Consider the following 26,541-nt stretch of genomic DNA (forward strand, 5'->3'; position numbering starts at 1 on the left):
TTAAAAGAGCTTCCCTTTGGAGTCCGAGCCTTGCTTTGAAACTTCTAGTAGTGCAGCCTGCATGAGTTACTTAGACTGTCCAAATTTGAATCCCACTCCGGTGGACAGTAATCTGGAGATGTGCGCTGTGAGGGAAGGGTGGTCTGTAGATGCTGGCTCCCCTCTCCCCTCCTTGGCACCCCCACCCCAAGGTCACGCAGCACTTTCCAGCAAGAGGTCCAGTGGGGGAAAAGGGCAAAGGTTGTGAGGCGTCAGCCATGAACCCTAGCCTGAGTTTCTCTGCCTCCGTGTTTTGCCAAGTGCAGCCCTGGGCAGTCAGATGGAGGTGGATACCCTGGCCAGTCTTGTAGGCTGTGGATGTTTGTGAAAAGAAACATCAGCCCATGGGTTTCTGGCTGGGAGTGAGCAGTGTTCTGCCCGCCCCAAGTCAGCTTTTGTGACCGTTTCCCTGGAGAGTTTTCTGAGTGGTCCCAGAACCAAAAAGTTTCGCAAGAATCACACCCAGGGATGAGGTGGAGACTGCCCAGATGTCACGTACTAGCTCTTGGCAGGGCGTGGTTTTAGCATTTGAAGGAGTGTCCTCAGGAACACTAGGTATTCATCACAGGGGGAGACATGCCTGTCTCAGCAACTGGGAAGGAGGAAATCAAAGAAGGGTAGAAATCAAATCAGAGCTGGTGTTTGTGGGGTTGGGGCATTTTACATGAAGACCTCTTGGGTAAAGAGACACTTGAGCAGAGCCTATGAGAAGGTGGCCAGGTGTGGTACCTCACTCCTGTAATCCCAGCACTTTGGGAGACTGAGGCAGGAGGATCACTTGAAGCCAGGAGTTCAAGACCAGCCTGGGCAACAATGTGAGACCCCCGTCTCTACATGTGATAATAATGATAATAATTTTTTAAAAAGAAAAGAGGGTGCCCTACAAGGAGAGGGATACTTGGGAAAAGAGAACAGAGAACAGCCAGTACAAAGGCCCTGAGGTAAAGGGGCCAGTGCTTCTGCAGGGCCGAGACCTAGGAGGGAGTAGCTGAGATGAGGGATGGGGCAGACTAGGAAGGGCCTGCGATCCCAGTAAACACTAGATTCCAGTCTGTGAGATGGGCAGCCATCAGTAGTCATAAGCAGGGTGATGTAGTCTGACACATTCTAGAAGGATCTCTGGCTGTTGTGTTGAGAACAGAGTGAGGCAGGGGCCCTGGGGCAAAGGTAGGAGCCAGGTGACTTTTTGGGACCAGGTGAGGGTCCACTTGTGCTCCAGGTGAAGGGCGCTGAGGCAGGGCCCCAAGGCGCAGTGGAGGTGGCGAGAAGTGGTGAGAAGCCTCTGGACTTCAGAGGTCAGACTGACAGGGTGCGTGGTGGAGTGGGCATACAGTGAGAGAAAACACTTAATGTGGGACAGTGAAGAGGCTTCGAAGGTTAAAAAGAGCTGGGCGTCTGAAAACAGGGAGTGGTGTGGAGGGGACGCAGCCTCTGTCACCTCCCAGCCTTGGGAGTCTGGGGCTGGGCCTCGCTTGGCCTCCTCTATTGAATGAGGATAATGGAGCCCATTTGTGTTAGTTTCCTGTCAATGGCACAACAAATGACCACCAGCTGCGTGGCCCAAAACACCAGCGCTGCTCTCACGTTTCTGGGTACCAGAAGTCCAAACTCCAGGTGTCAGCAGAGCCCCACTCCCTCCCGGACTCTAGGGAAGGATCCTTCCTTGTCTCTTTCAGCTCCTGGTGTCTCTTGGCAGCTCCTGGCATCGCGTGGCTTGTGGCCGCCTCACTGCCGTCTCTGCTTCCATCTTCACGTGGTCTTCCTCTCCTCTGTGTACGTCTCTCTTCTGTCTCTCATGAGGACACTAGTCCTTAGAGTCAGAGCCCACCCTAACCCAGGGTGATCTCACTTTGAGATCCCCAACTCAATTACAGCTACTCAATTACAAAGACCCTTTTTCAGCATAAGGTCACATTCACAGGTACCAAGGGTTAGGACTTGGACTCAGCTTCTCAGCGGACACTAATCAGCCGACTGTTCCACCCCAGGCAGCTGAGAGGATTCAGTCTAAGAGCCCAGAGCAGGACCAAGCCTGCAGTAAAGGGCCACAGATTGTTCACTGTGGTGGCGATGAGTGCTTGCCACGGTCCCACCCCGCCCACTTGGAGACCAAGGGTGCTCCAGGCAAACCCCATACCCCCTCACAGCAAACACCAGCCCTGGGCGCTGTGCTGACCATGCTCAGAACAGCTTCTGTCCTCACCTGTCCTCCCACCTGAGCCCCGTCAGAGCCCCAGTGTCCTCGCAGAGGGGCAAGGAACCTCTCTGCCATGCCTTTCATTAACCACTTGGTCATCAAGACTGAGCGATGACCGCACCTTTCCCTCGTTCCCTGGGAGATGGACACCTTTCCATCCAGTCCTTGGACATGGCGTCTGCTCACTGTACCTGTGCACTGAATGAATGTGTTGTTTCGTGGGGTCACTTTGCTCCCGCAGATAAAGTCAGTGGCCAACGGCACAGATTGCATAAATTGAGGTTCCGGCTCTACCGCTTACCGCTTGGAATTACATAGCCCCTTTGTGTATCAGTTTTCTTGGGTATGAGCCCTTCTGAGCTGACAGAGAACTAGATGCCCCACGGCACCCATGCTGAGGCAGCGTGGCCAGCTAGTGAGCCCCGTGTGCATGTCAGAGCTACTGTCATTCCTGTGCCTCCCAAGCGGGCCAGTTCCAGGCTGGACGTCCGCCTGGAGGAAGTCTCTGCCCTGCTCCAGGTTGCGGTCAGGGACTTGTGGGAGGGCGACACCGCTGGCTGATCTAATTTGAGGAGCTTCATCACAATCCTCCCCAACAGCTGAGCCAGAGGTAGCCAAAACATTCTCGGCAGGCCAAAACAGGGGCCTGGAGCCAGGGAAAGCCTGTTTCGCAGGGCTACGTGGGAGAGACCCGCCTAGGCTTCAGCAGCTCAGCAGTGCAGGAACAGGAAGGACACATAAGGACCTAGCCGAAGTCCCTGACAGGCTCAGTGGCTTCTGTCACCTCTGACCTCCTGGGGTCAGCCGTGGGGCACCTGTAACGAACCTAGGGCTACACCAATAAATGCTAGCTGTTACTATTTGTATTAGCACAGCAACAGAAATAGATCCCCCTTGCTGATGGAAGATCCAGAACCCTGTTGGGGTAATGGTTGCCTGGAAGACCACTTCGGAAGCTCTATGTCTGTCTCCTCCCCTAGAAACAGCCTTGAGTGGGGCAAAAACCACAGAATCGCGCGATCTCTCTGTCCCTATCCTTTTACCTGACAGCATGCAGACTGGATTGTGTAGAGTCTGGAAAACAGGCCTCCCAGAAAAAAAGGTGGAAGGGATTAGAAAGTCTGGGAAGGAGATGCTGGAAGTCAGTACCTGATCATTGTGGATCAGTTTTGATCAGTGTGATCAGTGTGGATCTGCACTGGAAGCAGAAGGGCTGGTAGGCTTGTTGGGTATGCCCGGGTGACAGGCCAGCACTCTCAATGGGTGACAGCTAGAGGGACCCCCCTGAGGTCCATTTGGAGAAAGCAGGCTTCCTTCCAGGGCTGTGCTGGGGAGGAACAGACTGCGGATTCAGAGTCACATTCCAACTTTTTTTTTTTTTTAGTGACAGAGTTTTTGTAGAAATGACTATTCTAGGTCGGGCGCGGTGGCTCAGGCCTGTAATCCCAGCACTTTGGGAGGCCGAGGAAGGTGCATCACCTGAGGTCAGGAGTTCGAGACCAGCTTGGCCACATGGAGAAACCCCGTCTCTACTAAAATTACAAAATTAGCCGGGCATGGTGGCGCACACCTAATCCCAGCTACTCGGGAGGCTGAGGCAGGAGAATTGCTTGAACCCGGGAGGTGAAGGTTTCAGTGAGGCAAGATTGCGCCACTGCACTCCAGTCTAGGCAACAAGAGTGAAACATCATCTCAAAGAAAAAGAAATGACTATTCTGGAAACCTAAAGTGTCACCACTCTGTGTGACTGGGGCAGGAGTGAGGAGAAGCCAGGAATGATGTCTGCCTGCTCCCCACCCCACCCTCAGCACCTCCAGAGGCTCCTCACCAGAACCCCCAGAGTTCCTTGGGGCTCTGCTTAATAAACTCTCCTCCCTAAGAAATCCCCCCGCAGCTTGCTCTGCAGGTGGACAGTTTTGACAGCTGGTCTCTACCTTCTCAGGCTTGGGGATGTAGACAAAGGAGGGCCTTCTAAGTAAGGTGGAAGGATGGAATCAAGAGATAGCAAGATTCATGGTTTTGCCCCAGTCAAGGCTGTGCCTAGGGTAGGCATGCCCTGGGCAGTCAGATGGAGGTGGAGACCAGATGGGGTCTTCCGGGCAACCGTTTCCCCAACAGGGTATGTGGATCTTCTACTGCAAAGGGGGATCTATTTCTGTTGCTGTGCTAATAATAATAATAATAACAACAATACTAATAATGACAGCTAGCTTTTTAAAAAACAGAGACAGAGTCCTCCTATGTTGCCCAGGCTGAACTTGAACTCCTGGCCTCAAGCAATTCCCCCACCTTGGCCTCCCAAAGTGCTGGGAATATAGGCGTGAGCCACCATATCCAGCCCACAGCTGGCATTTATTGTGCCCTTTCTTAATCCTCCCAACTACTCTTCAAAGTGGATGTTTTAGGCTGGGCACGGTGGCTCACACCTGCAATTCACCATGTTGGTGAATTATGGTGAAACCTCATCTCAACTAAAAATACAAAAATTAGCTGCGTGTGGTGGCACACACCTGTAATCCCAGCTACTTGGGAGGCTGAGGCAGGAGAATCGCTCAAACCCGGGAAGCAGAGGAGGCAGTGAGCCAAGATCACACCACTGCACTCCAGCCTAGGCCACAGAGCGAGGCTCCATCTCAAAAAAAAAAAAAGAAAAGAAAAGAAAAGAAAAAGAGTGGATGTTTTAAACCTTAATTCATAGAGGTTAAGTTCATGTAATTCATAACTGTTAAAGAATTGAACCCAGGCAGTCTGGCTCCAGAGCCCATGTTCTAAGCTGCTCTATTCGAGGTAGGGTCTCTCCTTTTGGAAATAGACAGGGTTGTGAAAGGGGGAAATTCCAGTCGTAACCTATGCCACGCTCATACTCGCCCTCTGCTATCTAGCACCCCGTTCTAACCCTACTGTCTTACAAGCTAGATGTTGCTTGCCTGCTCATTCTCATCTGACCACAGGGATGGATTTTTATTAACAGCCTCCTACTGGAGGGGCCAGGAGCAGAGAGCTGTGCACCCTCCACGCTGTGACTTCCCACCCCACCGCCCAGCCTGCTGTGGTTTGGAGTCTCTGGCAGGTATTTTCTTTCCCTCTGAGAAGCCAAGTCAGCACCAATCCAGCTCCAAAACATGGGGCCCATGGGACATGAGCTGGCCTGCCAAAGACCTGCCCAGGGTCTCAGATCTTTCCGGGGCTGCCAATTATAAACAGATGCTCCTCCTGGGACCCACCCAGAGACCACCCGGCTCATGTCACTGGTGGGAGGGTGCGCTGCAGCTGAACTCCAGTAATGAAAGCCAAGTCCAGCATTAGTGCAAGCCCATCTGGGCTAGGAAGGCAAGGCTGGGTAGAGAAGGGGCACTCGGTATCCTCCTGGGGTTGGTGTCTTGTGATGATGTTAGCTGAGCTTTTACTCTTGTGCCTGACCCATGCTTATCTATTAAATGGAGAGGCTTATCTATTAAATGGAGAAGGTAAACATACCCACCTCAAGGGGTTGTGAGGATTAAAGAAAAAAACATATCCATGTACTCAGCACAGTGGATGGCCCATGGCAACTGCTCAACAGATTTAGCCATTATATAGTGGTGGCACTGTTGTTGTTGTGGGGAGGCTGGAAGGAGCAGCCAGGGAGGCTTCAGAACTGAGGGAGCATTCAAGTAGGGTTTTGCAGGTTGAATAGGAGTCCATAAGTAGCCCTGGCATTTGAAACAGAGAAAAACAGCCCGGGTCAGGCACCAGGTAGGGACACAGGAGACACCTGAATTTGAGAGAGTTAGTCCCTGTCCTCTAAGAGACATGATATAGACCCCAAATGGCTGTGACAGCACATGCAGGGCCAAGAGCACTGTGTAATGAGCAAGTGGAAACTGAGAGCTGTGGATCCCCTGGCAGGCTCCCTCCCTTACTCACTCAACAACAGGAAGAGAGATGTGAATAGACAGTCACTTGCCAATGGATGAGGGCCCCCGAAGGGCACCACTCGGGGGCTGGGGGACAAGGGGTTGGACCCACAGGACTGAGTGACATTACCTGTGTGTAAAGAATCTATTTGGAGAGTGATCCATGGGGAAGCTTTTACTCTACCTTCTGTTGTTTTTTGTTTTGTTTTGTTTTGGTTTTTGGTTTTTGGTTTTTTGAGACCGGGTCTCTCTCTGTCATCCAGGCTGGAGTGCAGTGGTGAGATCTTGGCTCACTGAAGCCTCTGTCCCCTGGGCTCAAGCGATCCTCCCACCTCAGCCTCCTGAGCCACCACACCCAGCCCCACCTTCTATTTTTAAGATCATAAATAACAATACTTGTTCTTTAGAGATATTTTTTGCTTATACAAATATAAAGAAGCAAATGACAGTCAGCTGTGATCCTGCCTGAGACACCCATCTCTGTGTAGCCTGTTGACTTCCATTGACTTGGTGACTTACGCCTGTAATCCCAGAACTTTGGGAGGCCGACGTGGGCGAATCACTTGAGCCCCAGGAGCTTGAGACCAGCCTGGGAAACATGGCAAAACCCCATCTATACAAAAAATATAAAAATTAGCCAGGAGTACTGGCTTGCATCTCTGGTCCCAGCTACTTGGGAGGCTGAGGTGGGAGGATCACCTGAGCCCAGGAAATGGAGGCTGCAGTGAGTCATGATTGCGCCACTGCACTCTGGCCTGGGCAACAGAGTGAGACTCTGTCTCAAAAAAAAAAAAAAGTTTAGAGTTGAGATTATCTTATTCAAATAGTGCTGCACCCGTTTTGTCTGAACATTAGACTCCTGAGCATTTTTCCATGTCGTGACACTTATCATTTTAAAGACTGCAGAAGAGGGTGTATCAGAGGCAGTGCTATGATTTTCTCAGCTTTTCCTCCCCATGAGAAATACCAACAGGGAGTGGGTACTGAGAAGTTAGTTAGTGAGTGCCAGCTTCTGCCAGCTTAACCCCCACAGGACCCCTTGAAGAAAGGAGATGTGCTTTCTCTTACAGGACAGTGAGTGGTGGTGCAATCCCCACAGCCTGTGGAGCTGGACATGACCTTGGTTCAAATCCCAGCTCCATTATTCAGTTGCTATGTGACCTCAGACAAGTTGCTTAGCCTCTCTGAACTGCAGTTTCCTTATCTTTAAAATTATGATATGGCTACCTTGTCAATTCCCCGATGCAAATGAGGTTTTCTTGTTTATTCTTTATCCCACTTACTGTCATTTGTGACTGACTGTTTTCTGGTTCCTTCTCTGTCTTCCCCCACTGGAATGTGGGTTCCTTGAAGCAGGATCACATCTGCTTCATTCTCTGTTGGATCACCACCCCAGCCCATAGCCGGCTGTTCGTGTGGTGCTGGGTGGATGGGGCTGTTGTGGACATTGGAGGAGACGAAGCAGGAGAAGGCTGGCTGGGTGGGGATGAACACGGGCTGTGGGGATGCATGTGAGGACAGTGGAACCCTCAAAGCTCAGACGACCCCACCGTGACTGGGGGCTTAGGGATGCCTCTGCAAAGGGCCAAGGCTCTGGGTTCAAATCCTGTTTCACAGTGGGTGGCATGGGGTAAGTTACTTAACTCCTTTGAGCCACGGTTTTCTCCACTGTGACCACGGATAATGACAGCCTTCAGCGCAGAGGGCTGCTGAGGAATCTGTCTGGCTACAGCCGCCATGAGAGCAGCTCTGGGCAAGGGCAGGACAGCCCGGGGCCCCGGACCAGAGGTCTTTCTCCCCTTCCTGCCTCCCCCTATCAGTCACTAGGAGAGAGAAGGGGACAGAAACTCACCATTTACCCCAGAGGGGAGGGAAGAGGAGGAGAGGCCTTGGAGGTGTTGAGCCACCCCAGCCCTTATTCTATAAACCCTGCTTAAGAGTAAATTCCAGGCCTCTGGCCTTCCCAGCTGCTGCCTGTCCCGAGTTCACTAAGAGGCAGCCACACTGGTTCCAAGAGCTCAGAAATCAGTCCCCTCTGCAGGCCCTCAACCCACATACCCTCAGACGCCCGCCCCCGCCCGCCCAGTCCTCACGCTCATGATGGCCCTGGGTGGGACCCTTGTCCTGTCAGCTGTGCAGGTCACCTCCAGGGAACTCTGGCAGGAGCCACCTGGGCGGGCCTGCAGAGCGGTATCTGCCAGTTACCTGGTCAGTGACGCAGATTCCCCAGAAGGTTCAGGGTGGAGGCTGGAGGGGGAAGAGGAGTCAGGAAGGGACAGTGGCTGGAGCAGCTCCACGGGGCAGCACCTACCAGGGAAAGGGGCCCATTCCCTCCACTCAGCTCGCTCAGGCCCCAGCCCAGCACTTCAGAGACGCTACCAGTTCCTAAGATGGAAGGTGCCCAGCCATGCTTCCCTGCGACTCCCAGCATACACCAAGGACCTGAGGAAACACAACAGCACACGTGGCTACACACTCACACACAGTCACACACAGACACACACTCACACAGAGACACAGACACACAGAGACACATAGAGACACACAGACACACAGACACATACACTCACATGGAGAGACACACACACACAGAGACACACACTCACACAGAGAGATACACACACAGAGACACACACAGATACACACACTCGCACACAGACACACACACACTCATACAGAGAGACACACACCAGACAGAGACACACACAGACACACACACACTCGCACACAGACACACACACAAACACATACACTTACGCAGAGAGCCACCCACAGACACAGACACACTCAGAGACACACACACAGAAAGACATACACAGACACACACACTCACAGAGACACACACACAGAAAGACATACACAGACACACACACGCTCTTGCACACAGAGACGCAGACACATACACTCACACAGAGAGACACCCAGAGATGCACAGACACACTCACAGAAACACACAGAGATACACAAACACACAGACACACACACAGAAACATACACTCAGACACCCACAGACACACAGAGACACACTGAGACACACACACACTCTCTCTCACACACAGAGACACCCAGACACATACATTCACACAGAGAGACAACCACAGACACACACACACACTCACAGAGACACACACAGACACACACCCACAGACACATACACTCATACAGAGAGACTCCCACAGACACACAGAGAGACAGACACACTGACACACTCACAGATACACTCATAGAGACCCACACAGACACACACATACTCACAGAGACATACTACAGAAACCCGCTTACAAAAACACACAGAGCCTGGCACAGGGACGCTCAGCAGGGCATGCGCACAGCAGCCAGAGCCTCACCTCCGTCTGAGACCGAAGCCTTGCCCTGTGAAAGCTGCTCCTCACCCAAGGCCCAGCCAAGATGGTGCTGATGCTCTGGGGCACCCACCTCTCCCTGACTCTTGGCCCAGGTGAACTTGAGTGGAAGTTTCTGGGGCCCTAAATGGCTTAGCCAAGGGGATGGGTGGTCTCTCCTCTTAGAGAAGTTAAAACACCTCCCTTCCCCGTCCACTTGTGTACCTGAACTCTCATTCATTCATTCATTCATTCAACAAACAGAATGTGCTATGCTGGGCACTGGGATGTGAACGGGATAGAATTGGGGCCTGGGGGGTGGGGGGTGAGGAGGCAGAAAGGCAAACCTATCATGGTGCCAGGGAGAGGTGAGGCCGGTTCCCCAGCCCACCTGGGGCACCGTCAACAGACCCTTGAAAGGAAGCAGCCAAGTGTTAGGGCCCTGCCTTGGGGGGCTTCCTGGCCCACGGGAGACAGTGGGAGACAGCCTTCATTCCTTCTCCCTCAGCCCTGCTCCACTTCCTCTCCAGGGTGGTCTTCCAGCTAGGTTGACAGTGCTGGGGTGACCACTTGTCCCCACGGACATCTGAACCCTATACCTTCCTACAAGCCCCCAGCGTTAAGCTTTCCTGTCTGTCAACTTGCCCAGCAATTCTTAGGGCCCCCAGAGGCACCTCTCCCTGCCTCAGCCAGACCCCAGGGGACTGTGCAAGCCCCATGGTCCTGTTACACATAGGAGCCAGAGGTAGGATGGGGTTAGACAGGGACCAGAACAGAAGAATGGAAACCAATGATTACCTCCCCCTTGGGCTGACATACTCAGAAACCAGATGGATGGATGGGTGCAGTGGGGCTGGTGGGTGGGTGGGTGGGAGGATGAATGGATAGATGAATGGAGTTGGCTAGGTGAGTAAATGGATGGATGGATGCATGAATGCATGGATGGATGAAGTGGGGTAGGTGAGCGGATGGTTGGATAGATGGAGTAGGGTAGATGAGGGATGGGTGGATGGATGGATGGATGGATGGATAGATAGATGGAGTGGAGTGGGTGAGCGTATGGATGGATGCATGAATGGATGGAGTAGGGTAGGTGAGTGGATGGATGGGTGGATGGATGGATGGACAGATGAATGGATGGATGGATGGAGTGGGGTAGGTGAGGGAGGGATGGATGGATGGATGGTTGGATGGATGGATGGATGGATGGATAAGTAGGTGAGTGGATGGATGGATGGATGGAGTGGGGTGGGTGAGGGATGGATGGGTGGATGGATGGATGGATGGATGGATGGATGGATGGATGGATGGGGTGGGGTAAGTGAGGGATGGATGAGTGGGTGGATGGATGGATGGATGGTTGGGTGAATGGCTGGCTGGATGGATGGATGGAGTGAGGTAGGTGAGTGGATAGATTAATGGAATGGGGTAAGTGAGTGGATGGGTGGATGGAGTTGGGTAGGTGAGTGGGTACAGTGGGGTAGGTGAGGGATGGATAGATGGATGGATGGGTGGAGAAGCCGGTGAGTGGATGGATGGATGGAGTGGGGTGGGTGAGTGGATGGATGGATGGAGTAGGGTAGGTGTGTGGATGAATGCATGGATGGATGGATGGAGTGGGGTAGGTGAGTGGATAGATTAATGGAATGGGGTAGGTGAGTGGATGAGTGGATGGAGTTGGGTAGGTGAGTGGGTACAGTGGGTACAGTGGGGTAGGTAAGGGATGGATAGCTGGATGGATGGGTGGAGAAGTAGGTGAGTGGATGGATGGATGGACTGGGGTGGGTGAGTGGATGGATGGATGCATGGATGGATGGAGTAGGGTAGATGAGGGAGGGATGGATGGATGGAGTGGGGTGGGGTCGGTAGATGGTGGGTAGATGGATGGATGGATGGATGGATGGATGGATGGATGGATGGATGGATGGGTGGAGTTGGGTAGATGAGGGAGGGATGGATGGATGGAGTGGGGTGGATAGATGGATGGACTGGTGAACGGGAGAGTGGACGGATGGACAGATAGATGGATGGGTGGCTGTATAGACAGGATGATAAGGGAGGAATAAAGGAAACCTGGATGACAATGGCTGCAAGGCAAGGGGGGTGGTCCAGTGGATTGGAGGAGGCCTACACCAAATTGCCTGCCTGGAACAAATGTTTGTCTTTTTTCTTTTCCATGAACTGAACCTCCCAGCTTCTCCTGGAGGAACACATTCTGTTTTTAGTTCAATAGACAAGAAAGTGTCCCTTGGAGCCTGTTTAATTGCAGTCCATCTGCCTTTGAAGGACTTCTATGGTCATGGAGAGGAACTGACGGGACCCACTTGTTAAGCCCTTCCTATATTTCAAGACCTTAATTAAAATAAAGTGGCTAGACTAAGTGGGGTTTTCAAACTGGGCTTTAGAGAACACTTATTTTTTTGTAAAATATTTTGAAAGCTTTTAAAACTCTAATTTAAAAAATCGATTCCATTGGAGAATACCGGAATTTCTGAGAGCCGCCAGCGAGGCCTGTTTTGTGCCCTCTCTGCTTAAGTGACAGTTCTGAGATTTCAAGGTGAGCAGCGGATAAACGGTTACCATTAGCAACTCCTTATCAATGTGACTTTTCTCTATACCGTGTAACAAAGCAAAATAGAGAAATCAGCTGGATCTGGGTCTGATGTCATTGGAGCCGCCATCTGTAAACCCCAGTTTAAAACGTTTACCTTCCCAAAGCAGCCATTTTGTTCTCATTAGCAACCTTTAGAGTAAGAAAATATTATGGAGTCAGGCGTATCATTTATTCCTTTTCTAAGTTTCACGCACTGGGGTTTCCACGTTGGATATTTTTTAAGGGGGAATTTCATTGACAGTCTTAAATAAAAGAGAAAAGAAACAAAAATAGAAGCCCACCAGACGAATTCCCAAGAACCCTTTCGGCTCTTCCTGTCTCTGCTTCTGACCTCTGGGCGGTGTTCAGCCCCCTGCCTTTCCCCCTCTGTGCTGGTGAAGCTGGTTCTTAGTTAGGGCTCTTGATCCCCCTGTCATCCGACTCCAGGCCCTTTTACCAACAGAGGCCTCACTGACCCCAGTGACACATCGTGGGGAGGTGCGTCGTCCTCCGTTAGGTCAAGGTTAAGAATTAGCCAGGCTTCTCTTCTGAGCCTTTTATGGGCTGGCCATTCATAAATTTGCCCAAACCCTCAGTGGTCCTGCCAAGGTCACCTTCTGGTGTAATGAGTCCATGTTTATTACTTGCCGGGTGAGGCCATGCTTCCTTTTCAGTGGCAGCCTCGTCACTGCCCTTCCAGAATATCCTTAGGGGAGTGAGGCTCAGCTTAGCTCCTGTGAACCTTGAGGCTGGAATGGGCCCATCTATGCTACCAGCTGGTCTTAATAATCCTGGCTCTAGACCTAATTTGTGAAGCCAGCTGATTCCTAATGGAGAGCATTCTGGAGGATTGTGCATAAAGAGCTCTGCTGTTGCCTCTACATTTGCAGGAAAGGAACTGCGCTGGCAGGAGGCAGCCTGCTAAAAGTAATATACAAGAAAAACTTGTAAATACACATCAATTGATTGATCATAAGTGGGCTCAGAAACTACTGGTTCACTTAAGAGTAGATCATATCCCTTTAAAAACTTATATTGTTGGCTGGGGGCAGTGGCTCATACCTGTAATCCCAGCACTTGAGAGGCCGAGGTGGGAGGATTGCTTGAACCCAGGAGTTCAAGACCAGCCTGGGCAACATAAGAATACCCCTACTCTACAAAATTTTTTTTAAAAAAATTAGCTAGGTATGGTAGCATGCACCTGTGGTCCCAGCCACTCTGGAGGCTGAGGAGGGAGGATCTCTTGAGCCCAGGAGTTTGAGGCTGCAGTAAGCTATGATCGCACTGCTGCGTTCTAGCCTGGGCAACAGAACAAGATCCTGCCTCAAAAAAAACAAAAGTTATATTATTAATCTATGTTGTATTCTTTATCTTTGGGTGGAACCAGGGAGGCCAGTCATTTCAAGACAAATCACTTTAAATACGGAATTTCTGGTGGCAATTGCTGCATCACTGTGGCTTGCTTAATGACCATTTGTTCTGCGTTGTTATTCTCTTCTTCCAGATTGTTCTCTGGGGCCGGACTGAGAAATGCCTGAAAGAGACGACGGAGGAGATCCGGCAGATGGGCACTGAATGCCATTACTTCATCTGCGATGTGGGCAACCGGGAGGAGGTGTACCAGACGGCCAAGGCTGTCCGGGAGAAGGTCCGTAGCCTGGGAGGGTCTGTTCCTAGCACAGCTGACCACAGGCTAATTCCAGGCGAAGAGAACATTCTCATGTGGCCTGGAAGAGAGCGCTGCTTATGGCAGAATGGCTTTGTCCGGGGCACCTTTGGGGACTCTCCCATGAAGCTGGCCCTAGTTACATAGGCAGGGATCAGGGTTGATTACGTAACAGGCGTAATCATCTGTTGTTCCCTTGGAAATGTAGACCATGTGCGTTTCTCTCCAGGACTGTGGCGGGGCAAATGTCCCATTGGCCTCTGGGAAAATCCTTCTGACTCCAGTCATCTGTTTGGACTAAATATATCAGTGACCTCCAAGAGAGGGAAGCCCACCCTGACTGACTGGCACATGGTAATGTTAACTGTTTTTATGTCACAGTAACCTCATTTATTATAAATATGCTGTGTGCCAGGTACAGTGTGTGCCATAAATTATTTCTCCTCCTCAGAACAGTCCTGGTGTGGCATTAGCCCCATCTCACAAATCAAGACTGGCGCTCAGAGAGGCAGTTCTCTTCCCCAGGCCCTGTGGCTGCTGGTGGTAGGGCCAGGTGGCTGCTGGGCCTCTATGTATGCAGGATAACTGGAACTAGTCTGGCAGAAAGTGGCCTGCAGGAAGGAATATCTAAGAAAAACTTGTAAATAACACATCAATTGATTGATCATAAATGGACTCAGAAATTACTCATTCACTTAGGAGTAAGCCATATCCCTTTTAAAAAGTATATTGGGCCGGGTGCAGTGGCTCACACCTATAATCCCAGCATTTTGGGAGACCGAGGCAGGTGGGTCACTTAAGGTCAGAACAAGACTAGCCTGACCAACATGGTGAAACCCCATCTCTGCTAAAAATATAAAAATTAGCCGGGCATGGTGGCAGGTGCCTGTAATCCCGGCTACTTGGGAGGCAGAGGCATGAGAATCGCTTGAACCTGGGAGGCGGAGGTGGCAGTGAGCCGAGATGGTGCCACTGCACTCCAGCCTGGACAACAGAGTGAGACTCCATCTCAAAAACAAACAAAAAACAGATATCGTTGGCCCTGGGTTGACTGCCCTCATGGCCCCGTGGCTCCCTCTCGCCTGCAGGTGGGTGACATCACCATCCTGGTGAACAATGCCGCCGTGGTCCACGGGAAGAGTCTAATGGACAGTGACGATGATGCCCTTCTCAAGTCCCAGCACATCAACACCCTGGGCCAGTTCTGGGTAAGGGGTATCCGGGTCCAGAGCCAGCCCCAGGCATGCAGGGAGCCCAGGCAGGATGGAGGGGAGGGGATGCTTTGCCAGGGCTTGGGCTCAGGCCAGCAGGGATGTCCACGAACAAGGTGGCCAGACAAGACAAATGACCAGCTCCAGGACACATCAGACTTTGTGAAATACGCTCAGTGTCCTGGGGCAGGGAGCCCTCGGCCCTCTCCCTCACAGGAAGGCTGGGGCACTAGAGCATCATGTGTGTCCAGGGTGGGCTGTTCTCCCCGAAAGAAAGGTGGAGGGGTTGTCAGAGCTGCGGCTGCTCCACCCTGACACCCCATCCGCCCTCAGACCACCAAGGCCTTCCTGCCGCGTATGCTGGAGCTGCAGAACGGCCACATCGTGTGCCTCAACTCCGTGCTGGCACTGTCTGCCATCCCCGGTGCCATCGACTACTGCACATCCAAAGCATCAGCCTTCGCCTTCATGGAGAGCCTGACCCTGGGGCTGCTGGACTGTCCAGGAGTCAGTGCCACCACAGTGCTGCCCTTCCACACCAGCACCGAGATGTTCCAGGGCATGAGAGTCAGGTCAGTGAGCCGGGGACCCACCTCGGGACCAGCCTTCTCACCCGCCTCCCCAAGCCATTCAGTCAGCCAACTGCAGAAAAAGCTCTGATATAAAAATAGAGCTAGTCACGGTGGCTCATACCTATAATCCTAGCATTTTGGGAAGCCAAAGCAGGTGGATTGCTTGAGCCCAGCGATCCAGTTTGAGACCAGCCTGGGCAGCATGGAGAAACCCTGTGTCTACAAAAAATAAAAATAAATAAAAAATTAGCTGGGCATGGTGATGCACACCTGTATTCCCAGCTATTTGGGAGGCTGAGGTGGGAGGATCAATTGCCTGAGCCCAGGAAGTTGAGGCTGCAAGTGAGCTGTGATTGTGCGACTGCACTCCGGCCTGGGAGACAGAGTGAGACCCTGTCCCAAAACAAAAAGTCACCAAGGAGCCTCTACCCTCTGTTTGACGCTGTCTTACCTGGTTCTCGGTCTGCAAGGCAGTGATGCCACAACGGGGAGGGTCCTGCTGCTTGGTTCAGGGAGCTTGTATGAAACTACCAGAGCTACAGGCATGCAGCGGGATGTGCCCAAAGGTCAAATGAGGGAGATGCACCTCCACAGCATCGTGCGGGGCAAAGGGAGCTTGAGACATAGGGTGCATTCTGCCTGGTTCCACCCGTATGAAGTTCCAAAACAGGCAAAACTGGGTTAGGGTGGTGGAAATCAGACCCATGACTTCCCCTGGAGGGCTGGGGGTGTAACCTGGGAGGGAGGCCGAGGGAACTAGCAAGACCTTCAGAAATGTTCTCTCTTCTTGATCTTAGCAGTCATTAAATACATGAAAGTTAATCAAACTGTCTGCTTAAGATTTATACCTTTTGTTATATGCAAATTATAGCTCAATTCATTTGTTTATTTATTTATTTATTTATTAAGATGGAGTTTCGCTCTGTTGCCCAGGCTGGAGTGCAGTGGCGCGATCTCGGCTCACTGCAACTTCCACCTCCTGGGTTCAAGTGATTCTCCTGCCTCAGCCTCCCAAGTAGCTGGGATTACAGGCGTGCGCTCACACCCAGCTAATTTTTGTATTTTTAATAGAGATGGGGTTTCACTATGTCGGCCAGGCTGATCTCAAACTCCCGACCTCAGGTGATCCACCCACCTCAGCCTCCCAAAGTGCAGGGATGACAGGTGTGAGCTACCGCGCCTGGCCATAGCTCAATTTAAAATAAGCAATAGGGAGGTCCCACCACTCCTCCTCCAAACCAGTTAAGTCAAGGGGAACGGGGACCACTGGTCTAGAGCTCATGCCACCTGGGGTGGTGACTCCCTCATAGCTGTGATGTACTCTGTGACATTGGGTCCCGTTAATTACTGCTCTGGCTGATCTGTAAGATGGGGTGCGTGAATGTCTCCATCATAGGTTCTGCAGTGAGGACAAAGTGGAATCTGGCAGAGAACACCATATGTGGTACATATTAAGTGCCCAATAAATGGCGCTTTAATGATGTGCAGTCATGTAGGGGCATGACGTCATCGATGAATGAAAACCGGGAATTACTCAAATACTATTCTCCCTGGTTTTTTGCAATCCAGCGTACAGTGCTTCACCTTCTGAATTATATATTTCAGCTGCTTCCAAAAATGAGGATGACATGGAAGGGTCATGAGAATTCAATGAGACAATTTAGTGTAGCACATGCCACGCGGGAGTCACTCATTACGCCTTAGTTACTATATAGGGACAGTGCGGTGCTGATTGTCTAGAATCAAAAATACCGGGCTTGGTGACTTATGACTGTAATCCCAGCACTTTGGGAGGCTGAGGCAGGAGGATGGCTTGAGCCCAGGAAGTTAGAAATAATACATGTAACACATCTAGTGCAAAGCCCAGATACTAGATGCTCAATAAGGGGCTGCTTATTATTTTATTATTTTTACTAACAATAAACATCTTCATAAATGCATGTTATTAATTTTCCTAGCAGACCACCTGGCTTGCATGCAAATTCTCATCACTTCTGAATTTTGAGGCGTCTAGACTAATGGCTACTAATGTCTCCTGTTGGCTTTTCCCCCCGTGGGTTTTGGTTTGGTTTCTTTTCATCGGAGTATACAGAAGGTGCTCAATAAATGCGTACTGGACAGAAGTGCATCAGTGGCAGTCTGCAGTTTTGTTTTGTGTTTTTTTAAGACAGAATCTTGCTCTGTCGCCCAGACTGGAGTGCAGTGGCGCGATCTCAGCTCACTGCAAGCTCCGCCTCCTGGGTTCAAGCCATTCTCCTGCCTCAACCTCCCGAGGAGCTGGGATTACAGGTGCCCACCACCATGCCCAGCTAATTTTTTGTATTTTTAGTAGCGACAGGGTTTCACCGTGTTAGCCAGGATGGTCTCAATCTCCTGACCTCGTGATCCGTCTGCCTCGGCCTCCCAAAGTGCTGGGATTACAAGCGTGAGCCACTGCACCCGGCCGGCAGTCTACAGTTCTAATTGGGTGTCCTGAGCACGGGAGCAAGCAGGACATTGCAGACATCGAGTTTGTGTGTCTATTTCACCTTCTAGCATAGTTTCTTTTCTACCACTTTAAGAAGGAAATTCAAGGTTTTCCTGCTACATTTTTTCAGAGTGTGAACCCAAACTGCTTGGGGTCAAATCCCAGCTCTGTGTGACCTTGGCCAAGTTACTTGATTTTTCTCTGCTTCAGTTTCCTCACCTCTAAAAAGAGAATCATAATAATAGTATCCCTAGCCAGGCACGGTGGCTCACGCTTGTAATCCCAGCACTTTGGGAGGCCAAGGCAGGCAGGTCACCTGAGGTCAGGCGTTCAAGACCCGCCTGGCCAACATGGTGAAACCCTGTCTCTACTAAAAATACAAAAATTAGCCAGGCATGGTGGTGGGTGCCTGTAATCCCAGCTACTCAGGAGGCTGAGGCAGGAGGATCGCTTGAACCTGGGAGGTGGAGGTTGCAGTCAGCCGAGATTGCACCACTGCACTCCAGCCTGGGCAACAGAGCAAGACTCCATCTCAAAAATTAATAATAATAATAATAATAATAGTATCCCCTTTTCACGGGTTAGATGAGCTCCTGTGTGTGAGTCATCTGGCCACGCCTGGCAAGTAGCGAGCACTAGGTGAATATTAGTTACCTATGGTTGTGCAGGGGAGCCCCAAGGGCTCGGCCAGAAGAGTAGTACAAGGAAGATGGGTACCTAACCAACTCCCATTTCCTAAAAGAATAAAAAATGGATAAAAGCATGGGTTTCCTCCTACAACCATGCTTAGCAGCCTCCCAGGGTTAAATGGGTTAAATGTGAAGACACGTTTAGGACAAAGTGGGTGAGTTTCCCAGCAAGACTGGCCATGTCAGTGGATGTTATTGTTTATAAACTGCTATTTATTGAGCCTCTTTTTTTTTTTTTTTTTTTTCTTTTGAGACAAAGTCTTGCTCTGTCACCCAGGCTGGAGTGCAGTTGTGTGATCTTGGCTCACTGCACCCTCCGCCTCCCAGGTTCAAGCAATTCTCCTGTCTCAGCCTCCCGAGTAGCTGGGATTACAGGCACCTGCCTCCATGCCCGGCTAATTTTTGTATTTTTGGTAGAGACAGCGTTTCACCATGTTGCCCAGGCTGGTCTTGAACTCCTGGCCTCAAGTGATCCACCTGCCTCGGCCTCCCAAAGTGCTGGGGTTACAGGCATGAGCCACCATGCCCAGCCAATTGAGCCTCTTCGATGTTCCAGCCATAGAACGACCTGGAGCCACTAGACACTTTACAACTGCTGCTGCATTTGGCCCTCACAGCAACCCTGCAAGAGAGCTTTTATTCCCATTTTACAGATGACGGAACTGAGGCTCAGAGAAGCAGTTACCTGCCCAAGTCCACACAGCTTGAAACTGGCTAGCTGAGCATGCTTCTTCCACAAATTTGCACTGCTTCCATGGGAGTTAATAGCTGTGCCAGTTCCCCGTGTCCCCATCCCACCCACCGTGGAGAGGAAGGAGAAAATCCTGTACACAGACGTGCTTGAGGCCTCCTCTGTCGGCTTCCCCGGCAGGGGTCTTACCAAGAAGGATTCCCCTTAAGCCCATGGACTTTGGTCTGTCCATCCTGCCTTCCCTTTCCCAAGAGACAGGACAGGCCACAGGTGGAAGCCAGAGAATCCAGACTCTCCACGACACCTGTAGGACTCCAGTATCAGTGAGCTGCCTCAACACACTCATCTCTGTAGAACGGCAGAGGCTGGCCCCTCTTGACCACAGGGCTGTGGGCCTCAGAATCACCATCATGGCCAGGCGTGGTAGCTGCATTCACACCAGTAATCCCAGTGCTTTGGGAGACTGAGGCAGGGGAATCACTTCAGCCCAGTAGTTGCCAGCCTGGGCAACATGGCAAAACCCCATCTCTAGAAAAAATAAAAAAATTATCTGGGCATGGTATGTGCACCTGTAGTCCCAGCTACTCGGGTGGCTGAGGCAGGAGGATTACTTGAGCCCAGGGAGGTCGAGGCTGCAGTGAGCTGTGATCACGTCACTGCACTCCAGCCTGGGCAACAAAGTGAGACCCTGGACTCAAAAATAAAAAATAAAAAAAGAATCACCATCGTGATGACAAAGGAATTACAGGGCAGGGGGTAAGATCCATGTGCCTCTGAGGCCAAGCCCCCACTGGGAGTCCGAGGGCTGCCTGTTGCTCAGGAATGACATCAAACCTGGGTGATTCATCACCCTTAATCTTCCTGGTACCAGAGCGGGTCACAAGCTCTTTGTGGGATTGGGGTCAGAGCCAGCAACATGAGCCCTGCATCTATAGATCCAGGAGGGGCAGGAAGAGCAGTGAGCAAAGGTGATAGAGCATCGGCTAGGTTTGAATCCTTAGCGCCCTACTGACTCAACACAGCCTCAGTTTCCTTATCTGTAAATCGGGAGAATAATTTGTACATGAGTCTGGCACTTAGGGAACATCATCATTGTTTGGGTCTAGGGTCAGATGCTTTTAAATAGTCATGAGAAGCCCCTGATGTTTGCTTATGCAATCACTCATTCATTCATTTTGAGATCCCATGGAAAGCACTGTGCAAATCTTTGAATCAATGAATCAATGAATGAGTTAGTGAACCAGCAAGCTGAGCTGAAGCCATCGCTAGCTGAGCCCCTGCCCCAGACAGAATGAGCAGGACACATTTGGGAAGCAGCAAGTCGTCAGTGTGTTCAGTCCTTCAAGTATTTATTGAGCACATACTATGTATCAGATGCTGTGCTACATGCAGGGCAGCAGGACCGACCAGGCCTCCACCCTCATGGAACTCATAGCCTAATGGGGGAGACAGGCCACTGACAAGGAAACAACCCAAAAAGCAAGGCCTTCCTAGGTGGGGTGAACGTGGTCAAGGAAATTAGCAGGGGACGGGATCAGAGGTCGCTTTGGGTGGACTGGCCTGAGATGTCTCCCAAAGGAGGAGCTGGGAGGAGAGAGCCAGGCCATTGAGAGAGCTGGCAAAAAGCCCTGACCCGAGCATGTGATGTGACAAGAACAGAAATGGGCCTGTCCTGACGGAGCAGAGTGTAGGGAAAAGGACTCAGAAGGACAGCCAGGGCCCAGATTGCACAGGGCCATGGAAAGGCCAAGCCCTAGGGCACTGGGAGCCCTTGGAGGGCTTGGGAGAATGGGTCCCCGGTGGGTGGGCTAGAAGTCCTTGACTCAAGAAGAGACCCCTGTGTGCCTGGAGGAGTGAGGGAATGTGGCACCTGGATGAGTGTGGGGTAGAGGGAGTATTCCAAGCAGGCCTCGAATCTCTCAGACAGGAAAAGCCAAAGGGTGACCCAGACATGTCAGCCTCATAAAGACTTCCAGATAAGCACATGCCTCTCCAGGAGAAACCCACTGTGTCTCTTCCTGTGTTCAGGTTTCCCAACCTCTTTCCCCCACTGAAGCCGGAGACGGTGGCCCGGAGGACAGTGGAAGCTGTGCAGCTCAACCAGGCCCTCCTCCTCCTCCCATGGACGATGCATGCCCTCGTTATCTTGAAAAGGTATGGGGCTGGGAGAGAACACTCTGGGTCAGGGGAAAGTACGCATGTGATCGATTAGTCATGTCTGCTGCGGACATGAGCATGAGGAGTGCTGGCACATTTGCCGTTGATGTACTGTACTTACTGTGGGGCAGTAGTTCTCAGACTTGTTAGTCACAGGGCCCCTTAGAATTCTAAAAAGTATGGAGGAACCCAAAGAGCTTTTGTTAATGTGAGTTGTAGCTATCGCTATTTACTATATTAGAAATTAAAAGCCAGGGCCAGGCGTGGTGGCTCATGCCTGTAAGCACTTTGGGAGGCCGAGGCAGGTGGATCACAAGGTCAGGAGATTGAGACCATCCTGGCTAAAATGGCAAAACCCTGTCTCTACTAAAAATACAAAAAGAAATTAGCTGGGCATGGTGGTGGGCACCTGTAGTCCCAGCTACTCGGGAGGCTGAGGCAGGAGAATGGTGTGAACCCACGCGGTGGAGCTTGCAGTGAGCTGAGATCGCGCCACTGCACTCCAGCCTGGGCAACTGAGCAAGACTCTGTCTCAAAAAAAAAAAAAAGAAGAAAGAAATTAAAAGGCCAGAAAAATGTTATAAGATGTATACATTTGTTTATAATCTTTATTCATTTATAAATAGCTATAACAAACCCATTACATTAATATAAATATATTTTTATGACAACTAGTTATGTATTCTAAAACAAAATAAATGTAGTCAGGAGTGGCATTGTTTTACATTTTTGCAAATCTCTTTGTTTGGCTTAACTGAAGACAATTGGATTCTTATACGTGCATCTGATTTCAGTTTGTTGTGATATCTCGTGTCACGTAGCCTCTGGAAAATGCTACCATTCACTGAGAGAATGAAAGTGAAAAGACAAATAACATCTTAGTATTATTACAGAAACAATTTGGCCGGGCACGGTGGCTCATGCCTGTAATCCCAGCACTTTGGGAGGCCGAGGTGGGTGGATCACCTGAGGTTGGGAGTTCGAGACAAGCCTGACCAACATGGAGAAACCCTGTCTGTACTAAAAATACAAAAAAAAATTAGCCAGGTGTGGTGGTGTGCGCCTGTAATCCCAGCTACTTGGGAGGCTGAGGCAGGAAAATCACCTGAACCCAGGAGGCGGAGGTTGCGGTGAGCCGAGATCACACCACCGCACTCCAGCCTAGGCAACAAGAACGAAACTCCGTCTCAAAAAAAAAAAACAATTTGACCTCACAGACCCCTGAAGAGATCTCAGGTACCCCAAAGGTTCCTGGACCTCACTTTGAGAACCACTGTTCTAGAGCCTATTGGTCATAGCCCCTGTCCTCAGGAAGTTTACTGTTAGAGGGAACATGGGGATCTTGATGTCAAGGGCTCAGAATTCACAGAAGTGTCTTAGTACCAGTCAGGTGGGATGTAGCAGGGCAGACCACTTTGGGGAGGCAGGCTTTATAAAGGAGAGACTCCTCCTCCAGAATTTGCCTGGCATCCTATTCCCCTAGAACTTTCCAGGCTTTGTGCAGCAAACCCTTCCCATCCCAGTCCCACACTCAGTTTTCTTGGGCCTCTTAGTACAGCAGGAGATCCTTGTCCCCGGAGCCACAAGTGACCATGGGCTCTTGGCTCCCCTGGGGCTCTGGCCCCCGCCTAACTGAGCCCCTCTGACCTGGAAGTCCTTTTCAGGAAGGTAAGCCCCCAAGTGCCAGGCTGGCCCCTGCTCCCATGCGACATGCACTCCCAGGAAAGCCAACTTCTGCCCTGGCTGCTGGGACATGGTGAGCCCCAGCTGAGGGGCTGCCCCAACACATGCAGGGCACAGAAACCTCGAAACCGAGGGGCAAGCCCGATCAGCCCTCTCTTCCCCAAACTCGAAGCCCTTTCAGAGGCGCAGGGAAGGGGGCACCCAGGGGCATCCAGGCCACACCTCGGCCTCCCTCAGTCCATCCTGACCTCAGGTCTGAGATGCTCCTTGGCCGTCTCTAGGACCCCCTAATTGATCAGGGGCTCAGGTCCTTACTGAGGCCAGGCTGCCACCCTCCACCTCCGAGGAGCTTCTTAGAAGCCTTCCAGAGCTTTCTAGAGAAAAGTTGGTCTAGAACACCTCAGCGCTCTCCACAGTAAGCCCCCAGCCTTCATTTTCCAACCTTCCCCACAATTACTTTTCAACAGGAAGGAGGAGCCACCCCCCTCCCCATTCTCTGAACTGCATCCCTCCTCACCTTCCCCAGGAGAAAGCAAGGCTCAACTGTAATGCCACCACCCCCAGGAAGCCTTCCAGATTGCTCCAGCTGGAAGTGAACCTTTTTCATCTCGTACTTAGAGTAGGCCAGGACCCTTCAGTTTGAGTCACCAAACAGCCTGAGGGCCCTCTCTGTGCCTGGCCCATGCGAGGGCCTGGGGATCAGAGATTAAATACCCACCATGAAGGACCCCACAGGCTTGACAAGTAAACGGGCGAGGACTACACCAGGGCTTGCTGGGGAAGCGCCGGGGCTCTGGGTTGCATGAGGAGAAGTCTTAGGGTGAGCCCAGGACTCTTCCCCGGAGGATGTGACACCCAGATGGAACCTGATTCCTCAGATCCACACCGTCATCTTTGTGGAATCAGGGGCAGTTGGGATCGATGGATCTCTGAGCTGCCTGTGGGCACCAAGATGCTAAGAGCTTGGTTTTGAAAGTGTGTTGTATGAAAGGAGAGAAGGTCAGCACTCCACTTGACAAGGAACACACACAGGTTAAGCCATTGTCACCTACTTAGTGGCATCTAACCATCATTTGTTTTTAATGGGTACAAATAATAGACCGAATAAGAACAAGTCTTTGATAGCACAACAGGGTGACTATAGTTAATAATAATTTAATTGTACATTTAAAAATAACTAAAAGGGCCAGGCGCAGTGGCTCACGCCTATAATCCCAGCACTTTGGGAGGCCGAGGCAGGCGGATCACCTGAGGTCAGGAGTTCAAGACCAGCCTGGCCAACATGGCAAAACCCCGTCTCTACTAAAAATACAGAAGTTAGGCGGGCGTGGTGGCGCATGCCTATAATCCCAGCTATTCAGGAGGCTGAGGCAGGAAAATCGCTTGAGCCCAGGAGGCAGAGGTTGCAGTGAGCCCAGATCGCGCCACTGCACTCCAGCCTGGGCGACAGAGTGAGACTCTGTCTCAAAAAAACAAAACAATAAACATAAAAATAAATAAAAATAACTCAAAGAGTATAGTTGGATTGTTTGTAACACAACAGATAAATGCTTGAAGTAATGGATACCCCATTTATGCTTATGTGATTATTATACATTTGCATGCCTGTATCAAAGTATTTCATGTACCCCATAAATATATATACCTACCATGTACCCACAAAAATTAAAAATAAAAAAAATGAGCTCTGTTTCAGGATCTAGGAAAAAGATAAAAATTTTAAATTAAAAAAAAAGTTTGCTCTGACCACTCACTCTCTGCCTTTTTAAAACATGTATTTTAAAAAGAGTGTGTGTGTGTGTGTGTGTGTGTGTGTGTGTGTGTGTGTGTGACAGAGTTTTACTCTTGTCGCCCAGGCTGGAGTGCAATGGCGCGCTCTCGTCCCACTGCAATCTCTGCCTCCCGGGTCAAGCAGTTCTCCTGCCTCAGTCTCCCGAGTAGCTGGGATTACAGGTGCCCGCCACCACGCCCGGCTGATTTTTGTATTTTTAGTAGAGATGGGGTTTTGCCATGTTGGCTAGGCTGTTCTCAAACTCCTGAGGTAATCCACCCACGCTGGCCTCCCAAAGTGTTGGGATTACAGGCGTGAGCCACCAAACCCAGCCTGAAAAGAATTTTTGAGACAGGGTCTGGCTCTGCCACCCAGGCTGGAATGCAGCAGTACAATCTCAGCTCACTTCAACCTCCGCCTCTTGGGTTCAAGCCATCCTTCCACTTCAGGCTCCCCAGTAGCTAGGACTATAGGCACATGCCACTATGCCCAGCTAATTTTTGTATATTTCTGTAGAGACAGGGTTTCACCATGTTGCCCAGGCTGGTCTTGAATTCCTGGGCTCAAGCAATCCGCCCACCTCGGCCTCCCAAAGTGCTTGGATTATAGGCGTGAGCCACCGCGCCCAGCCTCCCCCTGCCTTTTTAACAGCTGCTTATCCACTTACTTGAAAGCTCTTCCCCTGGGGATTGTGGGGGTTTGGGGAGAAACTGGTGTGTGGCTTGGAGGGGTGGGGAGCACTTTCAGGAACTAGCCCTCTGCTGCGCCGTCTCATATGGCCACCAGCGACCCAGCCCCTGGATCCTGCCCCGCTGACCATCGCTGACCATCGCTATCTTCTTTTCTTCCTCCCGCTCCAGCATACTCCCACAGGCTGCACTCGAGGAGATCCACAAATTCTCAGGAACCTACACCTGCATGAACACTTTCAAAGGGCGGACATAGAAACAGGATGAAGACATGCTTGAGGAGTTTGGGGGCCACAGCACCTGGGCACACACCTGAGCACCTGTCCATTGGCATGCTTCTGCTGGGTGAGCAGGACAGCTCCTGTCCCCAGCGAAGAATCCGGCTGCCCCTGGGCCAGTCCCGGGACCTTTGCACAGGACTGATGGGTGTAACTGACCCCCACAGGGAGGCAGGAAACCAGCCAGAAGCCACCTTGACACTTTTGTACATTTCCAGTTCTGTAGAGTTTATTGTCAATTGCTTCTCAAGTCTAACCAGCCTCAGCAGTGTGCATACACCATTTCCAGGAGGGTCTGTCCCCAGATGCTCTGCCTCCCATTCCAAAACCCACTCATCCTCAGCTTGCGCAAACTGGTTGAACGGCAGGAATGAAAAATAAAGAGAGATGGCTTTTGTGAGTTCCTTTGTTCAAATCTTCGGTGGGCAGTTGGGAGGGAGCAAGTCCCAACCACAAAACTCCATCCTTTGAGAGAGAACTGGTCTGTTCAAGGTCCCCAACTGCCAAGGGTGGAGAGAAGGGGGCCGAAATCGGGAGAGAAAGTGGAGCCCAGACCTAGGGGCAGAGAGAGATGCCGGGTTCCTTGCTGGCTCCACCAGGC

At 51.2% G+C, this 26,541-nt stretch overlaps 1 protein-coding gene and 1 pseudogene across 3 annotated transcripts in view; both read left to right on the forward strand.

The window, feature by feature from the left end:
* DHRS3 (dehydrogenase/reductase 3) overlaps window positions 1-26,340 on the forward strand; it is a 52,656-nt gene extending 26,316 nt beyond the window's left edge. For all 3 annotated transcript variants that reach the window (XM_002811482.6, XM_024231307.3, XM_024231309.3), the window contains exons 2-6: window positions 13,571-13,714; window positions 14,821-14,940; window positions 15,277-15,515; window positions 21,391-21,516; window positions 25,834-26,340. In XM_002811482.6, coding sequence (XP_002811528.1) covers window positions 13,571-13,714; window positions 14,821-14,940; window positions 15,277-15,515; window positions 21,391-21,516; window positions 25,834-25,918 — 714 coding nt within the window. In that variant the 3' untranslated portion in view covers window positions 25,919-26,340. The remainder of the gene's footprint in view (window positions 1-13,570; window positions 13,715-14,820; window positions 14,941-15,276; window positions 15,516-21,390; window positions 21,517-25,833) is intronic.
* On the forward strand, window positions 24,180-24,280 carry LOC112131469 (U6atac minor spliceosomal RNA; annotated as a pseudogene).
* Window positions 26,341-26,541: the final 201 nt, after the last annotated feature.

Source organism: Pongo abelii, chromosome 1 (genome assembly GCF_028885655.2).
Source record: "Pongo abelii isolate AG06213 chromosome 1, NHGRI_mPonAbe1-v2.0_pri, whole genome shotgun sequence".
Lineage (NCBI taxonomy): Eukaryota > Metazoa > Chordata > Mammalia > Primates > Hominidae > Pongo > Pongo abelii.